The sequence below is a fragment of the Nomia melanderi genome, chromosome 2 (assembly GCF_051020985.1).
Source record: "Nomia melanderi isolate GNS246 chromosome 2, iyNomMela1, whole genome shotgun sequence".
In the NCBI taxonomy this organism is placed as follows: Eukaryota; Metazoa; Arthropoda; class Insecta; order Hymenoptera; family Halictidae; genus Nomia; species Nomia melanderi.
In genome coordinates, this window is record NC_135000.1 from 22306715 (window position 1) to 22333130 (window position 26416).

The following is a 26416-nucleotide window of genomic DNA, read 5'->3' on the forward strand; positions in this document are numbered from 1 at the left end:
AAATAATTTCGAAAATTATACTGCGACAGAGAACGACGCCCTGGGCACGATCGTTTATTTCGTACCGCAAACCCCATCCTTCATCGCTGGCCAGCATGAAATACACCCGTTTTCCCGATTGACTTTTAATGCGGGCACAAATTTCTTCTTTTAATGAGCCGGCGAACGCCGATGCGTGTTACCTCGTGCTTTCCTCTTTAATACGGACGCTTTAATGGCAATCCATTATTCGAGTAACCGACCGACCAGCGGAGAGCATTAAAACCAGGCTGCCGTGGCCGGAGTCGCCGCCATTTTCGGGGATGTTCTCTTCTTCGGCTCTCGCCAGCCGTGCACTCGATAAAAGAAAAGAGATTCTTTTCTTCCCGCCTCCCGCGAATTCTATTCGTTTATCCCCATGAATATTTAAATTCACTTTTCGGGACAATCGCGTTTCATAGGATTAAACCTGTCCGGGCTGGGGACACGACGAGTTAACTCGTCGTTTGTATTCAACTTCCTCTTCCAATCATTTTTACCATTCTTATTTACTTATTTTTCTAGTTCTCTTTATGATCATCCTTTCGTAGCATTTAGCAGGGGAAATTATATTTTAGTGAACCTTGTTGCTGCCAGGTTTTCATTAGATTGATTTTATTGGTATTTAATATTTTATAAATACGTCTATAGTAAATGAAGATGTGTATATGATGTAAATTAGTTCACGAAAGAAAAGTATTAAGTTAAGAAAAATGCTCTTCTTAAAACTATTGTTTTCGATAACTATTTATTTACTATTATAATTGAATTCTTTGAACAAATTTGTTCCACTATTCAAAGAAATCGAACATTTTACCAATCCAACGCGAGTTCAAAATCTTTCGAAATGAATTTACCGTACAATTAAGAGATAAATACCAGGATTACTATATCATTTGATAAGGTGACACATGTAAATTTCCCTCCTATACTAAAATAACAGAACACGATATTATATGATATTTTAACGTTTTTATTTTTAAAAAAATACCGGACTGATCTCCAGCTTCTCCAACACGGGAAAATAGAAATATGTATCATACAGGTGTATCGGTTACGAAGATTTACGTTCGGGAATATCAACGACGCTCGGGCGCGGGCGGATCGATAGCCGGGTACGCGGATTCGCGTAACGAAGAGGAATTAAATCGTAATCCCGCTCGCACGGAATAATTTTATCAAAAAGTTCTTCGTTTCCGTATCGTAGGGAATGGTAAACATGCTTATTCCTAGCGTGAATCGTATTAATGAAACGGATCCATGATCGAGGACCGGCAGAATCGCGAGCCGAGTATACCGGCAGGATTTATTCTCGTTTCAAAGTTGTTTCCCGAATAAATCGCACGAAAGCGTCGCGTCGTGCCAAGAGCCTCGCCGGACCCTCCGTACACGGTGATCCGAAAGTTCTGTCGCAGAATTTCACTGCATTGATAAGCCAGACCTGCAATGTTTGCCTCAAACAGCGTTGACCCAGTTAATGATCGATATTGAGAATGCGACGACTCAAACTATTACACGCGTGCAATATTTCTACCGTTTATTTTGACAATTTCTAAACATTCTCTTGCAACATTGATTTCCTCAACCCCTTGGCGTACTATTTACTTTCGCTACTAAGCTCGTGTAATATTTTACTATCGACAATTTGGAAGAAATGCAATAAAACATTCCATTCTACTTCAAGTGGAAATTTCATTTGAAGATAATACATTGATAATAGCAAAATAGTTGTTTGTTTTGATCCGTGGGTAATGAACAACATTGATCGCTGTTAAATTAGTCTAGAAATCGTCGCGAGTCTCACTCGTCATTGTACGGCAAGGGGTTAAAGCTTATCGACAAATTATTCACTGCCTTGTGTATCGTTACGTTTCAAGAAACTATAATTCCTCGAGAAATTTTCGCCCACATAAATGCTCTTGTTTAACGTTCTTTCGATTCGTGATCACATCGAATTCGCCTTCTCTATGAAGTCTAAGATTAATCCACTAAGAAAAATGATATCACGCATGATAGAAGCTCGCAGAGGATTTTCTAAAAAAGGAAAATAGATTCTAAAGTAGAACGTGTGTTGCGAGTGGAATACCGAGCGAGTGGAGGATCGAAGACGAACGCGGTTCGTTCGTCCGACGTCTGACGCGTGTCGAGATCCCGAAAATTCGGGAAACAGGATTTTCTCCGGGATCCGGGAAATCCGGCCGAGGAGAGCGTTTCGGGGGAACGCAGATAAAACGACGGGCGACGGGGCAGGCAGACGTATCTCAAGTGCGATGCGTCACGTTTATCGATTTATGATTAAGCTTTTGAGCAAGCCGGTCGACGCTGGGGAGGGGATCACGGTGTCGAGGACGAGGGTGAGCAGGATTAGCGATGGCCTGGAGAGGCTCCGGCTCGAACAAACCGCGACTGTTTCAAAGCTAGTCAAATATTTTCGTATCCCATCGAAGATTTTTTATCCTCAATGAAATCCGTCGCTTCGGAACGATTCTTAGCGCAAATTTTCACAAATTCTAATCGAAGCTTTGATTATCGTGGACATGGTGGAGGTATTCGCTCGTTTGAACAGCTTCTTCATTGACAAACTTTGAATATTTATGGACCATTTAACGCACACTAGATTCGAAGAAAAAAATGGGATAACTGTTAAAAGTATCAATGGAAATATCAATGTGTAATTCCTTATTCATTTATCCCTTGAAATCAGAGCACGAGCTTGGCAGATTGTACTTCTTCGTTGAGCAATAATATAATTACATTCCGCACAAATGAAACTACCTCGAAATTCATGGTTAAATATTAAATAAACTGGCGATATAATTTAAATACAATTCACCAACTCCAAAAATGAATCCTTCAGTTTCAAAATAAAAAAACAGTAAATATTATCATCGATTCACTAATACAGACCCAGAGGCATTTCGATAGAAAAAGGAAGAAATTGAATCTTCGACGCGAAGGGTGAATGAGGGTCGACGGATGAGAACGATGGGGTCATCGTCGTCCATTCAGGACGTCATCATCCTCGGCGTCGACTGGTAGCGACGGTCGCGCCGCGTCGCTAATTTCCTGTTTTTCCGGGCACGTTAATAAAGGACCTGCCCCCGCCCCTCGGTCAACGGCGGGGGGAGGTAGGAAGAGGCCGCGCATTGTTTTTCCCCTAATCGATGGCCACGCCGAAAGCTCTCCGCCGTTAAAATCGTTAAAATCGCGCAATAAACGTCCGTCGCGGGGTGTTCGGTTATTGCGAGAGCGCGTGCTCCGGGCTGATGTACGCGCGCACAGATTTATTCCAAGACACGTTCGCTGGACAGCCGATTTTATGGTGGCGTATAAGCCATCTGCCGCGATCTGTATCGACGCGGCTAGCCCGGCCGTTTACGAAAACGCTGAACTGCAGTTCGGTGGCGGAGGTGGTAGGGTAGTGAGGGCGAGGAATTTCGAGCCTCCGGCGGAGATAAGAAAAATCATCCGGGCACGTTACCGTTTATTGCCGACATGTTTCCCGGGTAACGGTATCTTCTCTAAACGGGAAATGATTCTCGAAATATTCTCCACGAGAGAGATAATATACAATGCGAATGCCTTTTAAATTCGAAATATTAATCGAGATGGAAGATTGATTCCAACTGTCTTACAGAAAGATCTTAAAAGTACTCAATTTTGCTTGATTAAATATAGGTACTACCGAGTTTGTATTAACACTAGAACTACCGAGCATTTAATACGATTGATATGTAATCTCTATAAAAATTGTAACAATAGATTATTTTCAATTTCTTTGGATATTCACCATAGTACTCAAGTGAAACTATTTATTTCGGAAATCATTTCAAGTATTCAATGTTTTTAAGATATTAATAACTGCGAAACAAACAAATCGAAACCAGTCATTTTGACTGGTACGGTAATTCTAGTGTTAATTGAAGTTACATATTGTTTTCTTCTATATTCAACGTTCACAGTAATCCTTCTGAACCCACGAACTAAAATATTCATATCCCATTAAAAAAAAAACAAAATCCTTCGTTCAAATCGAAGATCCGAATTTAAGCAAAATCTTCGTCGCCCGAAACCCGGATGCCAATTAAAACAATCAAGTTCAACATTTCCGCACTCCGATGGCTAACGACAGGCGAGGCGCAGCCCCGGTTGCCGACATAAACCATACACAAGAAGTTTCCGCCGCAGCGGCCGCGATCGTATCCCGAGGCCGTGGATATCCTAAAAACCGCTTCGTTTTCCTCTAAAATGAAAATAGATCCATCAACGATAACCGGGCAACGACCCCCCGAGACCGCGGCCCCGAAAGAGCGCTCCGCCGCGGTCGCGTTCAACGAATAACAAATCACGGTTGTTTCGGCGTAGGAGAGAGCGAAGCGAGAAAGAGAGAGGGCGGCGAGGAGGGCGGCGCGGAGGCGAAATCAGCGAGATACCGGGGCAGAGCAGGCGTGCAGAGCACCGCCGGGCGTAAGGGAGGCTAAACAAGCTAGGAGAATAGATCGTAGATGGAGAGAAGCGTTATACGGCAGCGGTTCGGGGAATGTGTTCGGTCCGTGAGCTGGGAAAATGGCCGTGTTATTAAATCGATCGGTGTGCTCTGGCCAGTGTGGGGGCTCGGGGCTAGGCCAGGGGGTTTCCAGAGAGAGGCGGGAAGAGGTGGACGGAGAGAGAGGGGGAGGGGGAGAGAGAGAGAGAAGGCGAAAGAGCGCATACCCGGGGATGATGAGAACGCGATGGAAACGGGCCGTGAGTTACGAATGGTTCTTGCCCGGCCGTCGTGACCGAAATCGCGAACTCCTGGTTCTACGCGCTGATTCGTTATCCTTGCGCCTTCGATCCTGTACAGAACGATTACTATTATCGTTCCCTGGAATCGGGTTAGGCATTGTAATGGGGTTAACATGTGATTCACCCTTCGCGCGGTGGTCTTGAGGGCATACACCTTGAACGAATAGTTGAATCAGTCTTCACGTAGGTTTTTAAAGACTTTCTTTGATTCTTTAGATGTTTCTGAATTGCTTCAGTTGGCTGGTTGTGTTCGGTTCACGTAAATGTAGATGTTAGATTTCGATTTACGACAGTTGTGCATTTATATTGATTTGAGTTCAGGTGAATGTTAGGTTTGTGTTTATATAATGGATGTATTTTTGTGAGAGTACGGTTGAGGAAGTGTTTGCATGATTGGTGAGAATTTAGAATGGTTGGAACGAGGACTGTGAACTGACTTTTTGGTTCGTTATGAGTTTATTCTTAACGGGAAATTAAGGTTGTTTGATTGTTTTTATTAAGACAGTGACTGGCTTGATTGTCGCTTATGATTGGCGAGTAGTGATAGATTCTTTTGGAATGATTGCCTCGAACGAAAATTGTATTAGCAAGGTTATACGTTGGTCACCGTGGAAATACTCTTCTCCCTCGTCGCGTGTATCGATTTTCGCGACCGATAAAAGAACTTTACGTACACTCGCCGAATTTCAAATCGTTTAACCTTTTGCCTTGCGATTTCTTCCGCACCCGTGCTTACTAAACTTCTTTCATCGTGGATATTAATATTATAATACTGTAATAAATTAAACGAAAACCAGTATTGCGTTCGACTATGAAGAAAACAATATATTCACGTTTAATCAACTGAAACCACCATCGTCAATTACACAAAATTTCTAAAGGGTATTAAAAAAACAAGAACCTCCAGACATTTTATAAGGACTCATTCACCATGTCGAAACCGAATGCATCTGAAAATAACGGCATTTATTTCGCAATTATTAATACCTTGAAAATATTAAAAATAAATTAATATTAATTAAATTAATATGTATATATATATATTATTTAATATTAATATTAAATTCAACACGATTCTAAAAATAAATAGTTTCCCTTGAATACTATAGTAAATACACGAAGAAACCAAAAACACTCTATTGCTACCATTTTCATAAGGAATCCACACTACTCATATTAGACGCTTAATACGTCTGCCGTCAATTAAAGCGAGCGATCGAATCGCAGGCAGCATATTGTACAGGAAAATGAACGAACATGGAGTAATCAAGGAGGACATTAGAATCGGGGACAAGAAACTTCCCAGGAATCGGATTTCTTCCGTGTCTCGATAACCTACGGCCCGTTTCACACCCTCGAATGATCATTCCGCGGAATTAAATTCCTAGGATCGCAGGATTTTCGTGGAAGCCGTTCTCGCGCGCGCGCGGGTGGGCGGGATAGGGTTGTAACGCGCGCGGCCCCGCTATTTTCGGGTCGCGGAATATACGGGCGTGGATCCTCTTCTTTGTTTTCGTCTTTTTTCTCTGGCCCCGGCGCGAGGAACGTGCCGGGAAGAAAATAGCCCGGACCAACGGCGTGGCACGGAACGACGCGAATCTTACGGGCTGGAAAGGCGATGGGATGAAAGATCCGGGAGATTTAACGCGGCCGGCATATTCATTCAGCGCGTTCCTCTCTCGCGAGGTACGAATAAAACTCGCGTAATCCCGGCCGAACGTCCTGCCCGCGCGGCGTGCTTTAACTTCTTCAATGGAACTTCTTTTTTACTCGAAGCACACGACCCCCTATCTCGGAGGGCAGCGAACAATGTATCGAGCCGAGAAAAGGGAGATCAGGCGAAATGGGAACGTTGCTCCGAAAAAGTGGCGGTGTATCTTTTCCAGCTGTGTTTTGCATTAGTTAAAAGTACGTCAAATGTGGTGATCGATGGCATTCAGGAATCTAAGATCTAGGATTCTTCGAAACTCGTCAGTGAAAGTGCACGCTTCGCGATCGATAGAAGAAACATTTGAAAAACAGAAGCGAATCTTTCGTTTTAATCATTCAATGGAGTAACAGGAAACCCCGAGTTCCTTTCATGAACCTAAATCATTAAGAACCTTAAACGTTCATTAATATTGAAACAAAACGATATTCGTATGTATCAAACTCCAAAAGTCGAAGCTTTCTACCGCGATCTTACAGTAACCGATTGCTCAAACAATGAAAATCCCTGCAATAACTTCCAGATTCTCCCAGCGCATCACTGTATCAATCGAACGCGGCGGAAAGAAAAATCCGCGCAATTGCCGCGGTATATATATACACAGTTTACGGGAGAAAGTACACAGCGGCGGGTAATCCGCGAACAAAGGGAACAATGCGAGCCAATAAGCCTCGGCTCGAGACTGTCCGCGTGTGCAACGCAATTACCGTGGCGTGGCCGTGCGCATTATTTAAGCCCGTAGGCCAGAAAGACGCGGATATCCAATATATCGACGACATCCCCTCCGGTTTTACACCTTAACGTCGCCGTTTCCGCTTATAACCGTCCAATCGCGATCCACCGCACCGCTTCTCCGTGAGAGAGCGCGGCTCACGGTACGCGAGAGCGGTGTAGGTATCCTGTCCCCCGAGGAAGAGGATCGATCGAGGGATCGGAATGCCGAGAGGGGTGGCGCGCAGCGTAGCGAGCGTCGCAGCGATGGCTGGCTCGCCTCCAAATCGCTTTAATTTCGTTTACGCGACGGCCAAACCGGACCGAGAGAGAGAGAAAGAGTCCGTCCTCGGCCCTTCGACCTCCTCTCTCGCTCCGCCGATTTTTTCCTCCCTTCCCTATCGCTGAAACGAAATCATTGTTTCTATGCGCTCGCCCGGGGAAAAAAAGGGAAGAAAAATGTCGGTCTTTGACGTCGCACTCGTTCGTCATTCCCGCGTGTTTCGCTCGTTCACGGGCTACCGGTGTATGTATTTTTCCCGTTGCACGATTCGTTACGTAGCTACTGTTCGATTTTGTGAATGTTTTAGCTATTCTTTTTCGTTGGTGAAAGGTTTTCGGGTGGTGACTCATTCGTCGATACGGTTCTGAGCGGATTACGTTAGGTGATTCTTTTGGGTATGCGAAGGTTCGGGGACGTTGAGATTCTGTTGATTACAGCGAGTGATTGGAGTAGAGATTAATAGGAACAATAAACAATGATTAGATATGTTGAACTAGTATTTGAGATAGCTTCGAAACATCGAATTCGGCAAGATTGGATATCCTCGGACGAGTTCGAGATAAAGCAGTTTCGATTTTTAATCTGACCGGACCGCGGAAATCAATATTTGCGCAAATATGGATGATCTAATAACGATAAATCGAAGGAATATTTCTGCGGAATTGAGACGTTGGTCCGTATATTAATCGCTGTTAACGGCGCTGAAAACCATCGCGGGGCACCCGAAACTAAAGAGGATCTGCAACGAATGCTCGGTCGCTGCACGAAAACAATCAATTTCCGCGACCGTGCCCGTTCCATCGATACATCAATCTCTTCGGGATCGATCGAAATAAAGAGAAAAGGGAACGTAAAAAATAATTGAGAAAGAGGAAAGTATCGTGATCGTAGGTAGCGGCGAGGCTCGATGTCTTGGCCCTGGCTTCGTGCTAATTAATTTCTCGTTAACGAAGTCACAGGCGCCGCGGACCGGCGGCCTCCCTTCTTTAAACATAATCGAGCCACCGCGTCGGCTAACTTCGTTATAAATATAGGATAAGCCGGCTGACGATGTAATAAAGGGGGGGGGGGGGCGGTCGTGGTAATCGTGGATTCATCTGCTCCGGACCGGGGGAACTTGTAAATTATGTTTAACGCCGGTAATGGGAATCGTTTGTGTAAACATAATGCTCCGCGATGCCTGACGGATGCGTGTTAATAATTGCCAGCGGACCCACCGCTGAATAATGGCGCCGCGGCCGAGGCGGCACGGATCAAACGGATCGAACCGAGAGGCCGCGCTGCGTGCACGCCTTTCGCCCGCGATTCGCGGGCCAAGACGCGCGAGCCAATCGTTTCGACACCATCGAACTCTTTCCTCGCCGCTTCGTGTAAGTACCCTTCGAGCCGACAACCGTCACACTTCCATGCCGACGATCGATAAACAACGATTTCAACGTTCGATCGATCTCGCGAAGAATCTTCCGGAACCTTACCGCTGTTTTATTCGTTTACACTCGAAGTTAATATTATAAGTGGATACGCTATCTGCAAATGTAACGTGTAAATGGGACACTCATTTTGGAACTATTGTGTTTGATACGAGTGTTAATGCTTGGATGAGAATGATTCCCATAAAGGTGACCGAACACGTAACATAAGTTGAGGATTGGAATTGAGTGATAACTGGAAGGCTCCGTGAATTTGCTGCATAAACAATGAATTTTAATCGATATTGGTGAAACGGTTAATAAAACTACAAAATTATCGATTATCGTCAACTAGAAGATCAGTAGATGAATCTCTCAAGCTCTAACAAAAACAAACACAAGATCAAATAATCTCTTTAACCTATAAACAATCAATACTCAAAACATTTCTTGGATTATCTCTTCGAGCACTATCCCACGAAAAATCGCATTAAAATATTCTCAAGAACTACCCCTTTCCATACACTCCAAAAGCCTCGTCAATCCTGAAACCATTTAATTCCCGAAATCCCGACGTGATCGGATGATTCACCGTTCGGTTTCGCAAGTCGGCCGCGCGCTTCTTAAGGAAACCAGATTCCGCGCGAGGATAGCCTTCTGCGTCCGCGAAATCGAAAAACTCCAGTCTCCTCGGTGCGGGGAGGGGGGAGAGGCGAAGGGTCCGGCGAAAGTTCATCTGGTTTCGACGTCCCACGTTTTCGACTACGCCCGTATCGGAACGATATGTAAGCGTCCGCGCGCGTCGGCTCGCGCAATCTCCGCCTCGAAAGAAACTCCAGTGGATTTTACCCGAGCTACATAATTCAATGGTTTAATGTTTAAAAGGGAGACGATGGCCAGCCCGTGCGCTGCCCCTGGGAGATTTCGATTGATATTTCCTTTTTTCACGCGCGTCCGCTCGATCTTGTTCGGCGGTGCACGTACGCGCTCGCGGAGGAGGCCGTTTCTAGCCCGCGCCCCCCTTTTATTATTGTACCAAGTGTCTTTTCTTATCGAGCATCTTCGACCCGCTCCCCCGTCTCGCTCTTTCTCGCCGTTCCTCGTTGCTCGCATCTCTCTCCCGCTTTATATCGAATTCGAGGCACGCCGAGCGCATTTATCAACCTATACACGTTGCGCGCGGCTTCGACCGTCGTTGGGCGAGGCAGCGGGGGCAGCGCAGGCCGTGTGGAAAAAAAGGGAGTCCAGAGAGAGAGAGAGAGAGAGAGAGAGAGAGAGAGAGGAGAAGACAGAAGAGAGAACGCAGCGAGAGCGCCGCTGGAGCGGAGCGTAAAAAGAAGCACGACTGGGACGGAAAGATACGGGAGAGACTGGAAAACTGAGGAACGTGATGAGGAAACCGGGGAAGGGGTGTCCGCGGTGTATCGGGGAAGAAATCGAAAGGGACGGAGACCGAATGAGAGCGAAAGCGGGTGGAACGCGTTGCGGGAAAGCGCGAGAAGAGGGAAAGACGGCGGAGCTCCGAGGTGGAATTTTTTTGAGAGGGGAGGATCGGCTACAAGGGAGGAAATTGGGGCGAGGGGAAAATGTGTAACAATTGCGCGGCGGAGCGGTGACGTTCGAATTTGATTCTGTGTCATAGAGTAAATGTGTAATAATATTGGTATAATGTGGGTTTCGTGTAGGAATGTTCGGGGTGTCCCGTAAGTGCGTCGAGCGAGGTGAATTTATTACGGTTTTCGAGATACGTAAGAAGATTAAAAGAATAGTTAAGTAGAAACCTCACGTTAAAAGTAATCTTTTAATTAAGTACCGTTACATTATAACTTTCTTCGTCGAGCGTAACATTTTGATCTTTCAAATATGCTTCAAGTTATTCGAATAATTCCTCGCGGTACCTATTCCGTGGTCATCGCGAACGTAATTAAAGGAGAAAGTAATGAGCTCGCCGCCGGTTTAAACGGACTGACAAACGACAAGATTAGAAAGCAGAAAATCGAAGATACCGATACAAATTTTGGTGGGGCTGGGAATATCGAGGCAGCGGTCGGTCGCGCGAAAGCAGCGTCGACGGGCGTGGAACGCATTCTTTCCCTCCCTCTTTGTCGCGTATACGCGTGTACCCGTACGTGACGTCGCATCAGCGTGTCCCTAGGCTACCGTGCTAGCTAAATGTCACGTTTGATGCCGTGTACTCTAGTTCGCGCGTACGCTCGTGCCTACGCCCGCCTCGCGACCGTTTTCGCCGACACTTCGCCGCAGAATAGAATTTCAACTTCGGTTGTAAAACGCGCTCGTAACTGGAATATCTTATTGCAGAAACGTTTGGAAACGTTGTACATATAGGCGTGCTCGTTTAGAGCAGATTACCGCATGGATTAATTCCGAAAGATCTGAAAATTCTTATTATCAAAGACAGTCAAGGGATCGCCAGGTGAAACATTCAATCATCTTTGCAATTTCTCCAGTGAAGGTGTAATGTAAAAAGTTTCCTAACTTTCAGATGTTTCACTGTTTCTTGGATTAGTTAATACCAACCAAACAATATTCATAATTATCAAATTCAATATCAACTCTTCACCACGAATGCCTCAACATAAACCAAAATGTCTAAACCACTCGATCAACAACGTTCCTTCCAAAGCCAAATCTCCCAAACAATGGTTCCCTAATTGATCAAGAAACAATGAATAACCCGATCGACTCTCTGCCCAAGCAATCGAGAAAAAGCCAAACTCGCAAACGATGCGTTCCTTCGTTCCACTCGGTTGGTTCGTTTCCTAAAAGCCCGGGTTTCCCGTGAACGCAGTCACAGTCGCCATTCTTTAACCGTAACGTATAATGACGACGATACCCGGCAACGTCGTCGTCGTCGTCGTCGTCTCTGGAAGCGAAACCTGGCGGGGGTGGAACGCGAGCGAGCGAACGAACGAACGGAGAAGGGGTGGCAAGTAGCAGGGACGCGGTCTCGCGAGCGAAAACTTGGCCGTATCCCGGTGGCGGAGGTTTGCATCGATCGATCGAGATAAAAGCGGCGTATCGGAGTGCGGGCGAAATTAGAAACCCGACCGGCGGCATGGCTGCGGAACGTGGGGGGAGGGGGGTGGAAGGGAAGAAAAAAAGCGAGCCGCAAAGAGAACCCGTCTCTTTCTCGCCCCCGTGGTTCTCGTTCGTTCGTTCGTTCACTCGCTCGCTCGCTTGCTACTCGTTCGTCGCGTCGACCGGCTAACAGGATACCATCCGCGAGGCTTTACCGGGAAGCTAGACGCGAGGCATTCCATCCGTCGTAATGACGATGACACGGATGACGTTGACGAGGAAAAGGAACCGGGGAGAGGCCGGTTCAAACGAAAGCTGCGGAACACACCGTCCCACGCATCGCTCGCGTGAAATAGAACCGGGTGACTCCGTGGAGGGTCAACGCTCAGTCGAGCTAGAAACGACGAAGACGTGCATGCTTGTTGGCTATTTCGGATTAACTATTTTCTATCGTGATTAGGTGGTAACCATTATATTGGTACGAGAGATACGGAGGATAGTAATGTTATTATCAGAATGCCAAGCTCTAAGCGATGTATCCCTTAGATTGATCCACTCCATCGCAATCTGATCAGCTGTTTCGAGATTGTTAAAGAGTCACCGGCGTGCATGCGAATTTCAGACTGAGAAACCGTGGAACATATAAAAATGAAGATAAAGTATACCAAGGCACATCGATTTGTTTAAAATAACTAAGCTCTTCGGAATCATGGATCCTCTATAAATCGAATCCTAAAGGATCAAAATCCAAGACACCCGCTCCAACCCCATCATCCAACTATATAGACGAGACGTGTCACCGGGTTCAAACCCCCAGTTCCTTCGTCGCGTAGAAAAGCATGCTCCACCCGTTTCCCGAGTAACCGCAGCGGCCGTTCGTCCAGCAGCCATAAACCATCTAATAGTAGCCTTCTGCTGCTGCTCTCCTCGTGCATCCTCCTCGAGGCATGTCCCGTTAACGATATACCACGTCGAAACGGCTTGGAAACGGCAAAGAACGAGAAACGCGGAAGACGGAGGAGATCTAGATGACTGGAAAAGGGAAGAAAGGAAGAGACCGTAGCCCTGCTCGCGGTGTCGGATGCCTACGCCGCGTGCACCCCCGGAGGGGTAGCTTCAAACGAAAACTCCGACGCGTCCAACGAGTTTGTATCGAGCGTAGGAGGTAAAAGCGTGAGAGGTTGCCGCGGAGGGTCGAAGCCGAGGAACGGAGAGGAACCGAACCAGCGGCCGGACGGAGAGCGAAGATACCCGTGGCCCGATAGAGAGAAAGCGGGATGAAGAGAGAACGAGATAGGAAGCGCGCGGAGCGTCGGATGCTGGAGTAGAACCGTGAGCCCAGAAGGGGACAGCAGAGAAAGACAGGGGATTCGGTGGCGGGTGTGCGGGCGGCGAGGAGGTGGAGAGTTAGTCAGCGACGCGGAGCAAGAGAAAACGAAAGAGAGCTCCGGTGTACCGGGGAAAAGGACGCGGATAGAACTCCACGGACGAGGGAGCGATAAAGAGAGCGAGCAAGAGGGACAGAGATGAAGTGAGACAGACCCCGGTGAAACCGACAACGAGAAAGCGTTAGAGAGGAAGAGATAGAGAGATTCTCCTCGCAGCAAGAGCGCGATGCTGCTGCTGGCGGTGGTGCTTGCTGCAGAGAACGAGCCTGGGACGAGGGAAACGAGGGACCGCCGAAGGGTGGGGAAACTGCCGCAGACCGAGGCCATGGTAGGCGAGGTGAGGTGGCAATCAATAAATATACAGAACCGGCACACAGCGAGAGAAAGAGAGGGTTAGCGAGCGGAGGGATCGCGGCGAGCCGGAGAAAGAGAAAAACGGAGCAGCGAGGAGGCGAAACCCGTGGGGGTGAGAAAGAGGGACGGCGAGATGGAGAACGGGGGACAGCGGGTAGAGGAGGAGGCCGAGAGAGAAGCGCTCGTCGTGTCTGTCCGACCGTCGGACCGTTCTTGCGTCCCCAAAGCCCCCACGAATCTAACCAACGGAGAGCGAGAGAGACGGAGACCCGGCACAGGGATACGATAAACGGGAACTCCGCGTGGAAAGAGGCAGATGGGAAGATGGGGCGATGAGGAGAGAAGGTGGAAGAGGACGCGGGGGCGAAGGCTCTGGAGAGGCTTTGCTTGAAAAGACAGGAGCAACGAGGAGACCCGACGGGGTGGAGGTAGGGGGGGGGGGCGTCCAGAAAACGCGAATTGGAACCGAGGAGGTCAGAGGTGAGCCAACGAAATAAACGAAATCCTATCCTGCGCGGCGCTGGAACCCGAGGAACGTGTTTCGCTGCTGCGGGACCGGCTCTAACTCTGGACCACTCGCGCGTCTCTCCGTCTTGCTCCTTTCATCGTGCTCTCGATCCTCCTCTGGATCTTTTTTCCCCGGATTCCGCGATCTCTATAGTTCGATAGAGTTCTCGGCTACTTTTTTTTGCTGGAATATAATTGGAGGTGAAGGAGACGCGGCTGCTCCTGGGTCCGGAGCACCGCGGGCCTGGAGGTTCGCTATTAACGACGGGCCGAGGGGGAAGTCGAGGGCCCGAGAAACGATTTCAGGCAAACAGCGCGCTATCAAAGGAGCCTGTAATTCGGCTTACCACGCTGATAGGTAATTAACGTATCGATTCGACCGGCTTTCGATGCTACAGCAACGATCCGATCCGGGCTACCAGACCGTGGAGGGAAATGTAGCCATTGGGTATTGATTGGTAACGTTCGAACGTTTCGCCGTTCCGGGTGGAGATTGCTGCGACTTCCGGTTGTAATCTTTTAGGACCAGTGAAAGGAGTCTTGGAGTACGATCGAGGAATTGTGTTTTCTCTGGGTATTAATTGCAGTTGCGTCCTAACATGATTGTCTTAATCCCCCTTTTCGATCGCTTGGAAATCTGAGCAGATCCTTTGTGGGGATTCTGTAATTCTTATAGCTGGATATTTAGATGCTTAGTCATGTAGGTAGCTTGATTGAATAAAGGAGTTTTTGCTAGTAGTCACGTACTGTAGCTCCGCGAAGAAACTATTGCAAATAAAAAAATTCCCATGTTTCAATTTTTATTTTATCACGTGGAGTATCTTCTCATATGTGAAAATCTTAATCGTCGATAACATTGCTAATCGATTAAGGAATTGTTGTTCAAGAGTAGAAATTATAGGAATTGTTGAATAAGTTAATGAACAACGACAAATGATGACGTGAGAGAATTGCATAGAAAAGACGAGTTAATTCACTTCCACGAGTTAAGCTCGGGACAGTTTGTTCTACACAATTTTGTCTTTTGAGACAATTTGTCACTCCGTCTTTTCTACCGCCATGCGGAGTCCATCTTCTTAAAAGCACCCATTGTATGTGAACGCTCAAACAACCGGAAGCGGTAAGGTTGATTAAACTCTGCTGAAGATACATGTAGAACACAATGATCCAGAAATTCCGGTTTAAATTCTGTCGCCCGTAAATTCAACTTGCCGGCTAATAAAATCAAGTTGAAGAACGATATTCGCTATAAAACGTAGTATTAATACTAAAACTTCCTCGATATTGACTAGTTCAGTTAAAGGAAAAAGCCAATTTTACGGACATACTAATTCAATCACAGTAAGAATCAATTCTGAAGAAACTTTCCCACTAGCATCGAAATCATTATCTTTTCAAATATCTAGATTACCGTTGGCTATCTGTCATTCTATATGGTGCAGAAAACAGTAAAATATTCCCATAAAACCGATTCCCTGAAACCTATTCCCTAAAAGAATAATATAACTCAAATAAATTGCGAATCTACAATTCCGAATTCTATAGATTATTCCCTATAAATCAAACGAAAGAAAAAAGTTTGCTACTACAATTTCAATTTCTATTCAAATTCACATTCTATCGTATTATACCTTACGAACTTCCGAAACACCTAACCATTCCATGCCGAAACGTAAAGACAAACGAAAACATCGAAATCAATGAACTCAGAAAGATCCTCGAAATTTCCGAGCAGTGATGCGCACACGTAATCGCGTTGCACAACAACGAGACCGCAATATTATTGTCGCGACAGGAAAATCGTGGACGGAGAGGAGGGCAGGGGTTGCACTCGGGGCTGTAATTCGTTGCCGCGCGAACGAGGCGCGGTTTCGAGCGGCGACGCCGGTTAAATATCGTTGATGAAGACGGTGGTGCGCACGGCGTTACGGTTTAATTAGTTAATAGCACCGGGACGGATGGAAGTTATCGAGGTTCGGGCCCGGCTCTCCTCGGAGGAACTGTCCCCGGTATTAAATCGCTTAAAGTAAATACTCGGATGAAACACGCCGCTTGGCACGTCGAGTATCGCGTGGGCGTGAGTGCCACGGTCGTGTCCTCGACGCGATGGAAGTATTAAAAAGAAGAAGAAGAAGAAGAAGAAGAAGAAGGATAAGGAGGGGGAGGAGGAGAAGAAGGAAAGGAAAAAAAGAGCTAGAGGGAGGGAAAAAAGAAAATAAAAGAGAACAACCGTCAGAAGGATCCTCGAATCGCTAGAGGAAAGGCTAACCGAGTAGTCGGCTCGATTGCGAACGTGTAAGTAGCGCTAATTAAAGTAAGTGGCCGAACAGCGCTCTTCGCCGGCCCCCGGGAACACGTATATAATATTAGCGACCGTGGTTTCGTCGAGAAAAAAATATAAAATGGCGTTAGGAGATCTCTAAGGTGACTATTAGTGGGTTCGCGTGAATCCGGATTGTGGAGTCCCATTGGAAGAAGGGTTGGAGTTCGGCAAACGGAAACATTGAAGAGATCTAGATGTGTATCCTCTTGATGTAACGAATTATATAATGAACTAATGATGCGTGATTTAAAGCTGCGATTTAAGGGATTGACGATATGACTGTTACCGATCAGAAGCTAGGATTCAGGAAAGTGAAAGGTTCAGGATATCTCGACACGAATTTTCTGGTTTGCAATAAATTATACTACTTCGGGTTCCATAATGTGGCAAGCCACTTTTGCATCGAGATCAACGGTCCGCGTTTCAAGGCTGTTCGAGGTCACGAGTGCGTAATGAAGTGATCTTGAGCGTACACGTCGCGTCGCGAGTTCTTGCAACGGATCCTCGAAAGGTTCAACCTTCAACTTGAGCATAATACGGCTTCAAGGTCACTGTGTAATCGTGTCGCGGCCTTGAACGATAAGTAGAACAGTGTGCTCGGAACGAGGAAGTTGTCGTTGGAAACGTACACCTCACCGATGACTAAGCTGCCCGAGGAAACGATTTTCATTGATCTTCGAAGAGGATTTTTCGACCGAAGTTTTAGTGGCCGGGAATGATTAAGATACGAAGAATAATTATGAACGATTAAGCTCGGGACGATGAAAGATATTTATTCGCGATGAACGTCCGCGCCGATCGGACAGAGAATTTATACGTCTTCCCTCCGTTATTTCGCGTCGCTGAAAACAGTTTGATTAATGAAACGCAAGGCATTGCAGGTAAAAGGGATCGCGCCGATAATCCCGTTCGATACCCGACGCCTTTGTGCATCGATCACCGTATTATTAATCGACCGCGACCTGATCCACCATGATCCTGTTCCTTTAAACCCGTACCCGCGACTCGATTCGGTCACAAAACAATCAACTAAATCACCGGGGTTTTTATACTCGCTCTCCGCGCGAAAAACCGCCGATACAATGACCGGCGAATACAATTCGAATGGTTTCTTATCGGTTCATCTTCGCGCAAATTCGATTTTCTATTCAGAGTTTTCTAAAACGAGAATCATATGAATCATTAAGCTTTGTGTCGAAGGTTTCCGAAGAGACAATAACCTGAGAATCGATATTTCATCAGATTTGCATTTTCAGTGTATATATTAAATCCTCGGTATACTTTTCGTTATACTGCAAATGTTTACGATGATCTACAATTTTGTATGTAGATTCACAGAAACGCAGTTTTAATAGAATTTCATTTTCCACGCCACGGATAACTATTACATCGGAAGTAATCAAGACAAGAATTTAAAACTTTCAAAACTTCTCTCACGCGTCGAAGTCTTAAATACTATAAAACAAGAAACCCACGTATCAACTTTTCGATATACGAACAATTAAATTATCTGCAGCATTCGATTTTAGATATCAAAGCTCAAACCCGCCGCTGAAGCTTCATTCATCCACAAAGGATTAATGTATCGTAGCATCAAATATTAAAAAAAAAAAGTAGTAGAACCAGGGAAGAAATGAAAGCATAGATATAATCCTTCAGCGTTTAAGATCTTCTCGAAACGAATATTCCGTATCCTCTCGTTCCCTTACTTGCCAAAGGAAAATTAAAAACAGACGAAAAAAGTGGAGCAAATAAATAGATGGAGAGAAATGAAAAAATTTGCTTACCGCCGAAGAGGGCCGTCGGATCGAGCAACGGATTGGCCTGGTCCGCCTGGAGTTTCTCGGAGGCGGAGGTGGCGCCCGGAGTCGCCGTGGCCGCCGCTTCACCTCCGCCACCTCCGCCGCCTCCGCCCGATGCGGAGTTCTCCTTCTCCATGCCAGTCCCCTGAAAACGTGCATCAGCGTTTCGTTAGAGCCGTTAACTTCGTACACCGCGGCGAAACGGTTTCGTTTTAAATGGCAGCCGAAACGGAGGCAGAGAGCGAGGAACACGGAGAGAAAAAGAAAGAGAGGGAGGAAGGGGACGAAAGACGGGGATGGAACCGTGGACGGTGGCGGTTCAACATTTTTGCCGGGAAAACTGATGGTAGCTCGTGATCAGGGAGGAGGAACTCCATGGGAAAAAGGAAACGGTGCAGCTGACTGCTGTGAATTTTTTCCTCGAGGTTCCGGAGACCGGCGCTGAGTTACGATTGCGGATATTAACCCCCTGTAACGCGGCGTGACTCTTCGGGATTATGTATTCGCATGCGTATTGTGTGGAAAGTTTATTTCGATGATTTCGAGTTCGCTTCTTGTCGATGTTTGTAATGGAATTTGAATTCATCGATGAACATTGGGTTCGTTATTAGAATTTGTTAAATCTTTATGAGGTTGGTAGGTAATTGGGAGTACGAAGGAAATTTGAATTGATAATTGTTTCGGTGAATATGGTTTTCTAGGGACTAAGGAAGATTAATTTATCGATTCTTATCATGAACGAAATTTTTGCTCGTTTCATCTGGAAGCTTTGGAGAAAGGAGTAGGAAATAGTTATTAAATCTATCTTTTTTTGATTGATGAATGAAATTGTGGGAATTCAGAATCTTTAGAGCTAGGTTGTTAGATATTCTTATAGGAGTCAAAATGATTTGTCGATAGCAATAAGATGCGATTAGCGTAATGATTGGCAGAATTAGCGATCAGCTATTTTCTAATTTACTCTGAGTACAATCATTATAATCGTAATATTGCTCGATTGTATGGTATTGATAATTAAGTATATAAAAGACAAGCATGAAGTTTATGTGGCACGGAAAGGGGTTCGCAGAGAAACGAAGACAGGCCAAAGAAAAGGGGTGCCAGCGATTTTTGTCGTGGAAACTGATTGGAGGTCGTGACAGGGAGGAACTGGAAAAACGAAATGGCGGAACTGACCAGCGAGAAGCTTTTTTCCTGGGGTTGCGACGATTGAAGATCGGTAGATCGGGGAGGGTGAGTTATTTGCCCAGAAACGCGGCGACATATTTCCTGGACGGTAACGACCTATACGAATGACCTGCCTTACGATCGAACAATTACAAGAAAACTACAAAAATGAATCCCCCGCTTACAGCGAGCGGGCACGTTACATAAATTTACAGAGCCACCGAAAACTTTCCTCCTAAATTTAAGCATAATCCGCTCGCATCACGGAACCCAACGAACCGTGAACTTCTTTCCATTGCTTCGCTCATAATAAGCCATGATTCGAGCCTTCCACGGCTCTCATCGGACCTTGAACTTTCTACGCGACATTTTAACCGTTCGAGAGGACGTGAAATTCTGGAAATCACTCGAAATCCGAGAAATTACTTCGATTGAACTTCTTATACGACATTATAAAAATATTTGAGAAATAACAAGAAATATATTAATCAGTAAACTGCATGTGCATTATAGTTTCTCCCAAACCAAAACAACACGAACAAGTATAACACAAAAACAAAACAAACAAGTACAACACAAAAACATTATTAATTGCTAGATCAATATATTAATAGATTATAAACATACAAATCCATTTACGGTTTCCCCGAATCCGCAAGACATTAAAACAAATACTTCAATCAAGTGTAACGGTACAAGCGCGTACCACTAAAAACGCAATAAAACCCCTAACACGCGAGACCAAACTCTATCATACTTTCCTCGTGAAATCGCCCTCTAAAGTCCGCGCAAACATCCGGTTCGTCATAGTAATTACGTAAACGGAGGAAAATCTCGTTACCGCGGCGGTATACGCGCAAAAAAGGAAACGGTGGAACCGTTTCCCCGATAAATATCGGTTCCCAGAAAAGAGCTGCGACGGGTTTAGGGAAAAACATCGCAGCAGGAGAAGGGGAAGCATTGTCTGCGCAACGTCTGGATTCCAGTTAATTATGTTAATACGTCGACGCAGTTGTCTCGAGACCCGCTCTCCCCTCGCGCGGCAGCTACGTCCTCGGTGTGACGGCGGTGGGAGCGAAGGATGGACGGACGCGTAAAGAAGAAAGGAGGAAAGAGAGGCGGGGAGAAAAATCCACGTTAATATTTCAGTCACGCGCATACGTAAGCGCGTCGGTGTCTCGCATGTTCATTCGATGACTGTTTGCCAGCCGAAGAAAGGCTTCCTCGAGCGCTTTAAATAAAGGCCGTTCTCCCCTCCCGCGTTATTCCCCTCCAGCGCTTCGATCAGCTGACTGCCGGCACACCCCTACCGCGGCCTGCCCAGCTGTTGTATAAATATACATGGTTGTAACGTTGACTCAGGTTAGGCTGGTGCTAGGCTAGACACCGTTTCACACAGCCACCGGAGCACCGTTATTATCATACACCGTGTAACACTGTGTCGGATAACCACGGTTACGTCGTGCGCACCGCTCAACCCTTCCGTCTCGTATATAATAACAAGTGAGTTGCTCACGGTGGAAATCTCTCCTCGATATTCATGATTTGATACTAGCATATTGGTATATAGATGGTAATACCCGTTTGGGATTTCTTGTTTTATTAATATAAGAAAGGATATAGGTGTTTTACTGAAAGATTATTAAGCAGATCGATTTACGGTCGTGGATTCTAAGCTGTGAGACTATTGAAAATTTGACAAGTGCATTGACACGGATTGTAGAAAGAAATATTAATCACTTGGGCAATTCAACTGTTCTACATTAGAGATACTATCAGACGGAAGATCAATCTTTAAAGCGAATGTGCGGTTGCGACGAAGTTTGTTTTATTGCGAACTGGTAAGAATGAAGTAATCTTAATGAAAGTTTTATGAAAGGAATATCGAGGCAAAGGATTAATGCGTTGCAACGAATCGGGTAACTGTTGATATAGTACTCGGAGCGTTGAGTCTAATACGAACTATGAAATCAAATGCAGAATTAAACCGAGAATTCGGCTCTTATTGTGAATATACTAGTTCCGAGGTAATAAACGACGACACAATTCGCTATTCAACAACGATAAAACTGTTGTCCGGTGAAACAATGCGAAGCGCCTGGAATGAACGGTACGACTCAATAAGCGGTGATTCAAAAAAGTCAATAAAAAATCCGGAATGGAATTCTGTCACACCAGACTGCACTTAAAAGAATATTAATTCAAAGAATGCTCCGGATTCCTCCGATTTAATACGAGTGGCTAACTCGACAATCTATTACGGACCAATCCTACTTGCAAACGTTCAATCGCAAACATCCGATTGTACCTGTATCGTCCATTTTACCGAACATCCCTTTGAAAAGTCCGCCACCCTAACACCATCATCCTATCAACGAAACAAAACAAGCTAACAATATCAATTCAAACCTTCATCACGAATCTCTCCGAACCCAACGGAACAAAAACCGCAACGAATCCAAAGGCCAGATAAACAAAGCAACATACAAATGTTCCTCAACACCCGACTACCATGAACCCTAAATTTTCCATATTCGAAAATCGGCAAACCAATTTACCCGAGTCGAACACGCTCTCCGCTATCCAAGGGGACAATAGACTCTGCTAGAACCCGAATACCAATTATAACCAAATCCAAACATTCACGATGATTCGCAACATCGACGCGCACCTATGGACGGCGGGGTAACAAGTGCCGCGATACTTTCGGAATACCGTTCCGGCCGCAGCGAGACGAGGGCGATCCGGCGGCGATGGCCGGTCGCTAAAAATTCGCCGCTCACAATCCCAATGTTCCCCGGATACTCGGCTCCATGCGGGGAATACCAAAGTCCCCGAGTACGAGCGTCGAATTCCCCGGTATACACGGGAATATACGTACACCGAAAGGGGAGTAGTGGGGGGGAGGGAGCAGAAGAGGGTCCGTCGGGCTGGCTGGTCGGCGGACGGGGTGGGCGGCGGCGGTACCCGGTTTTCAGCCGCGCGAGCACTTCGGAGGTGCTCGTAAATTGCCGAACCGGGTAGAGACGACGAATAAGAAGGAAGACTCTCCTCGGTCAGCGGGAGAGAATCAACGTGGCTCCGCGTGACTGAGAGGAAACGAGAGACTGCGACGAGGGCGGAGAGAGAAAGAAGTAAAGAGGGTGGCTGAAAGAGAGAGACAGGGTGAAAGGGGCAGTGAATCGCGGGAGAGAGAGAGCGAGGAAGGCAGAGCGCGGCCCCGACCATCGATTTCTCGACCAGTGTTACGCTCCTTCGACCGGGAAAAACTTGCCGCTCGAGGATTCGCGGACACACGCCGAAAGAAAAATGGTAGCTGCGGAGATTACGCTGCCGCTCCCGTATCCGCGACGCGTGCGTACGGTCTCGTTCGACAACGTTGCACGGCTAACTTAATGTGTTCTTGATGAGGCCCGGAATTTTTGAGCATCGCTGCTACCTGAGAGAGTTGTATGGTTGGCGGGACGATTAACTTTATGGGGCTGGTTTGGGAATATTCTTGTGGCGTTTAGAATGTATGGATGGAGGGAGTAGAGACGGAAGAGCGATTTAAATGGGAGCGAGTAAGAAGTTGAAGTTGGTATTTGTATGTTCGTTCGAGTGTTAGGAAAGAAGAATTAGGGGATAGAAAGGTGGATGATCGTCGTAGTATCTGTTTACTGTTAACAGATTTAAGTTTCTGGAAAGATTGTTGAAAGATTGAAGTTACTTCACTGTAGGTGGCTTGGAAGTACGGAGATATGCAAACGATGGTTCTTCCAATCGTTACGATTCATTCAAATGATAAGGTAACATTCAGAAGTACAGTTAAGACTATTTACAAGATCATTATTGGCGACGTGTATCGATCGTCACTGTACAGTCGGAATAAACGAAGACTCCGAAGATAAACTTCGAAGATTACAAGAAGCTCTCGAGTATAATCCACGTGGCCATTAACTTCATCATTCCTAAGATAAACTTGTAAGTTGAAGTAGCTGGCAGGATAGCGGTTTGCCAAACCGTGACGCTTCACAGTCGGCGCGCAGTGCGACCTGTGCATCCCGGCGACGTCCTTACCAACCGAATCAGAAAAAGCATACATCACTTGGCAGGAAGCACGTTAAACGGGAGACCCGGTAACCTACATCCACTCGGTTCCAAAACTGGTACCATTAACCCGCAGTTAAATCGAGTGTGTGGGAGGCGTTGCGCCTCTGGCAAACAACAATTGAATCGGCGTAAAGAAAATCGGGCAAGGTTGACGCGTCTCGAAAATAAAGAGATACCAACGGGACGGGAAGCTAATAGATCGCTTTTCGTTTGATGCTCTTTCAACGTATTTCCAAGCGCTGTTTATAGAAAACTACACAAAAGACACAGGAATATCAGTACATCAATGTTATAATTAAAATTTCGTAATGTTACATAAATTATTTGAACACGATTGTTATCTGTTTGTCAAGTTTCTTTTCTTGCATTAAGCATACAACAACAATCACTGATGGTGTACAATAATAAATCAACAACATAATATAAACATATCCAGAAGCAATTAGGAAATACAAAGAAATTCTATTCTGAAGATCACAGAGAAATATATAAATTCCATGGAACACGCGAATCAACAGAAACAATTTCAGCGAAACGAAAAGTAACCGAGAAAAGTGAAAAATACGTCGGTCCAAGTTCCTCCACGCGAAACGGCGATTTCACGGGCGCGGACGCGTCGGGCTAATAAATAATAACGACACGAAAAATACCGCGAGAGCGTTAATGTGGTAAACAGCCGGTGGAAAAGGGAAAGAGTTGGCGGAGATTAACATTTCCATTGGAGCGGTTCGTCGGCGCGCATGAGAACGTGGTCGAATGGGCCGAAAAGAAAGATGGCGGCCGGCTCGCGGCGTCCGGGTCCGGCGTGTAACAATAACATGGAAATAGATGCGGGGCTGCGCCTCGTATATCTTGCTGAACATGCGGCGGCCTGGCCCTCTTCTTTTTCACCGGTGCATCGTGAAAAGTTTATCGGTTATTGCGGCGGGCGAGCATAGTGACCCAGACATCGCTATGAAAGTTTCCACCGCCGCCCGGCGCGTTGCAACGGCCAGGAAACTTCGCCATTTTATGATCGACTGTGCGCCGCGACGCCGATCGACGATCTTTGACCAGGCCGCGGGGGAATATCGATTCGATCAGAGGTATATTACTTCTAGGGAAATTTCTCGGCCGGTGTTTTCTCTCCGCGGAGTTATCCGCTGGGTAAATTCTTCGACAGAACGATAGAGGAACGGGGAATAAAGTGGAACGTTAGGTCAAAGTTTCGAATTAATCCGGTGGAATTCGAGTTAATCCGATTGCAAATATTCTGGAAAATTTGCGACCACGAGGAGATTTCTTGCGTTTAATTGAATAGCGTCGATTATGCCGAGTTGTATCGGTGTTAGTAAGTTTGCTCGATAACGGAACGTGGAGTAATTTTTGGATATGATTTCGTTAAACTATCCAAAGTGTACCGCGATCTTACAAAAATTTACAATTTTAGTGTTTAGAAGAGTTTCTAACAAACTCGGCAATTATAGAGATGAAGTTAAAATAAACCGGTGAAGTTTACGAAGCACCACGAGATGAGAAAGAAGTAGAAACGGGAAAATTCAGTTTAGGGACCTACTTCACAGAACTTCGTGGTTCTCGTAAAGAGTTCTTTGAAAAATAGTAGTACGAAGCGTAGTTTAAAAAAAAGCGGGAGAACATTACGGCTCTGAAGTTCAAACGGATCTCCCGTTGTTCCTCGATACGACAGTCTGTCGGGCAAAGTGGTCGAAAAATAAATTGCACGCGGATGAATAAACCCAGCGCTCGTTCCTCCACGGCAGGTGATTTCATTTCCGGGGAAAATTTTCTACGGGCGGCACGCAGGAACGCAACAAAAGCTCCTCGCACATCGCGACGCACAGAAAGTAGAAAGAGAGACCGGGGGGGGGGGAAAGAACGTTAAACAAAGCGAGTATTATTTACTGATCAACGTGTACGATAAACTACAACGCCAGTTATTTGCATAATCATTTATATTTTATTTGTAGATTTCAATCATTTAATCAGTACCGCGCGTGTCTCTCTGTTCCCGCGCTTCGTTCTCGAACCGAGCGGCGGTATGAAATAATTGTTTGCAAATGACGAACGAAACTGTGATCTACCGCGAACCATTGTTTACAGTTCTCGCGAATATCGTGCTCGAACATGAAAAAAAGGTACACGTCCATTGAGCGTTTTTCTCGTTTCCACGTGTTCTCCTCCTGGCAATTAAAACATTCCGCGAAACATTTGTTCGATATCTTCAATTTACTATTTTTATATGTCTTTATACACGAACCCATTGTTCTCTAAATAACATACAATTCTTATACACCGTTACATCACCGAATTGTAATTGACAATTTCAAGTTTAGAACAGTTCACGAATTCTCATTCCAATTCACATTGTCACTAGTTACGCTGTGTAGTCACTAGTCCAAATTTATTGCCAACCAAGCAAATAAGCGACTATCGATAGATCATACCTGTGAAAACAGGGGAATTAACATTTCCCTCGCATCATTCCACTTTAATCACATCATTCGCACACTCGTGTTTCCATGACAAGCTTCATAATATCGCCACAAGCGTGCGCGAAGCGCAACGAGGCTTCGCTGAGATCGAACGCGACGACGAACGAGATATACTTGTTATTTTATTTTCAACCGAGGACGAACGTGCAACTTCGAGATCCATCGATGAACAGGAAACACAAGCCGCGGGAAAGTCCGCGACGTGATCGTGCCATGCTAGCCACGTCCGTCGACTTCGATAAAACGCGAAACATTGGCCGGTTCCGGGTAACTTGAACATTTTCCGGCTATTCTGCGTCGAATCGTCCGTAAGCAAGCGTCTGGCCGGTAATTGA

General features: G+C 45.9%; 1 protein-coding gene across 10 annotated transcripts in view; it reads right to left on the bottom strand.

The window, feature by feature from the left end:
• The window catches only part of LOC116424730 (bromodomain adjacent to zinc finger domain protein 2B), a 65347-nt gene extending 39269 nt beyond the window's left edge, over nucleotides 1–26078 (bottom strand). For 2 of the 10 annotated variants that reach the window (XM_076365211.1, XM_076365210.1), the window contains exons 1-2: nucleotides 26034–26077; nucleotides 18316–18475 (exon numbers count right to left, since the gene is read on the bottom strand). In XM_076365211.1, coding sequence (XP_076221326.1) covers nucleotides 18316–18475; nucleotides 26034–26057 — 184 coding nt within the window. In that variant the 5' untranslated portion in view covers nucleotides 26058–26077. Of the gene's footprint in view, nucleotides 1–18315; nucleotides 18476–26033 lie in introns of all 10 variants that reach the window. The other 8 variants (XM_076365217.1, XM_076365215.1, XM_076365216.1 and 5 more) reach the window with 5 other exon arrangements.
• Nucleotides 26079–26416: the final 338 nt, after the last annotated feature.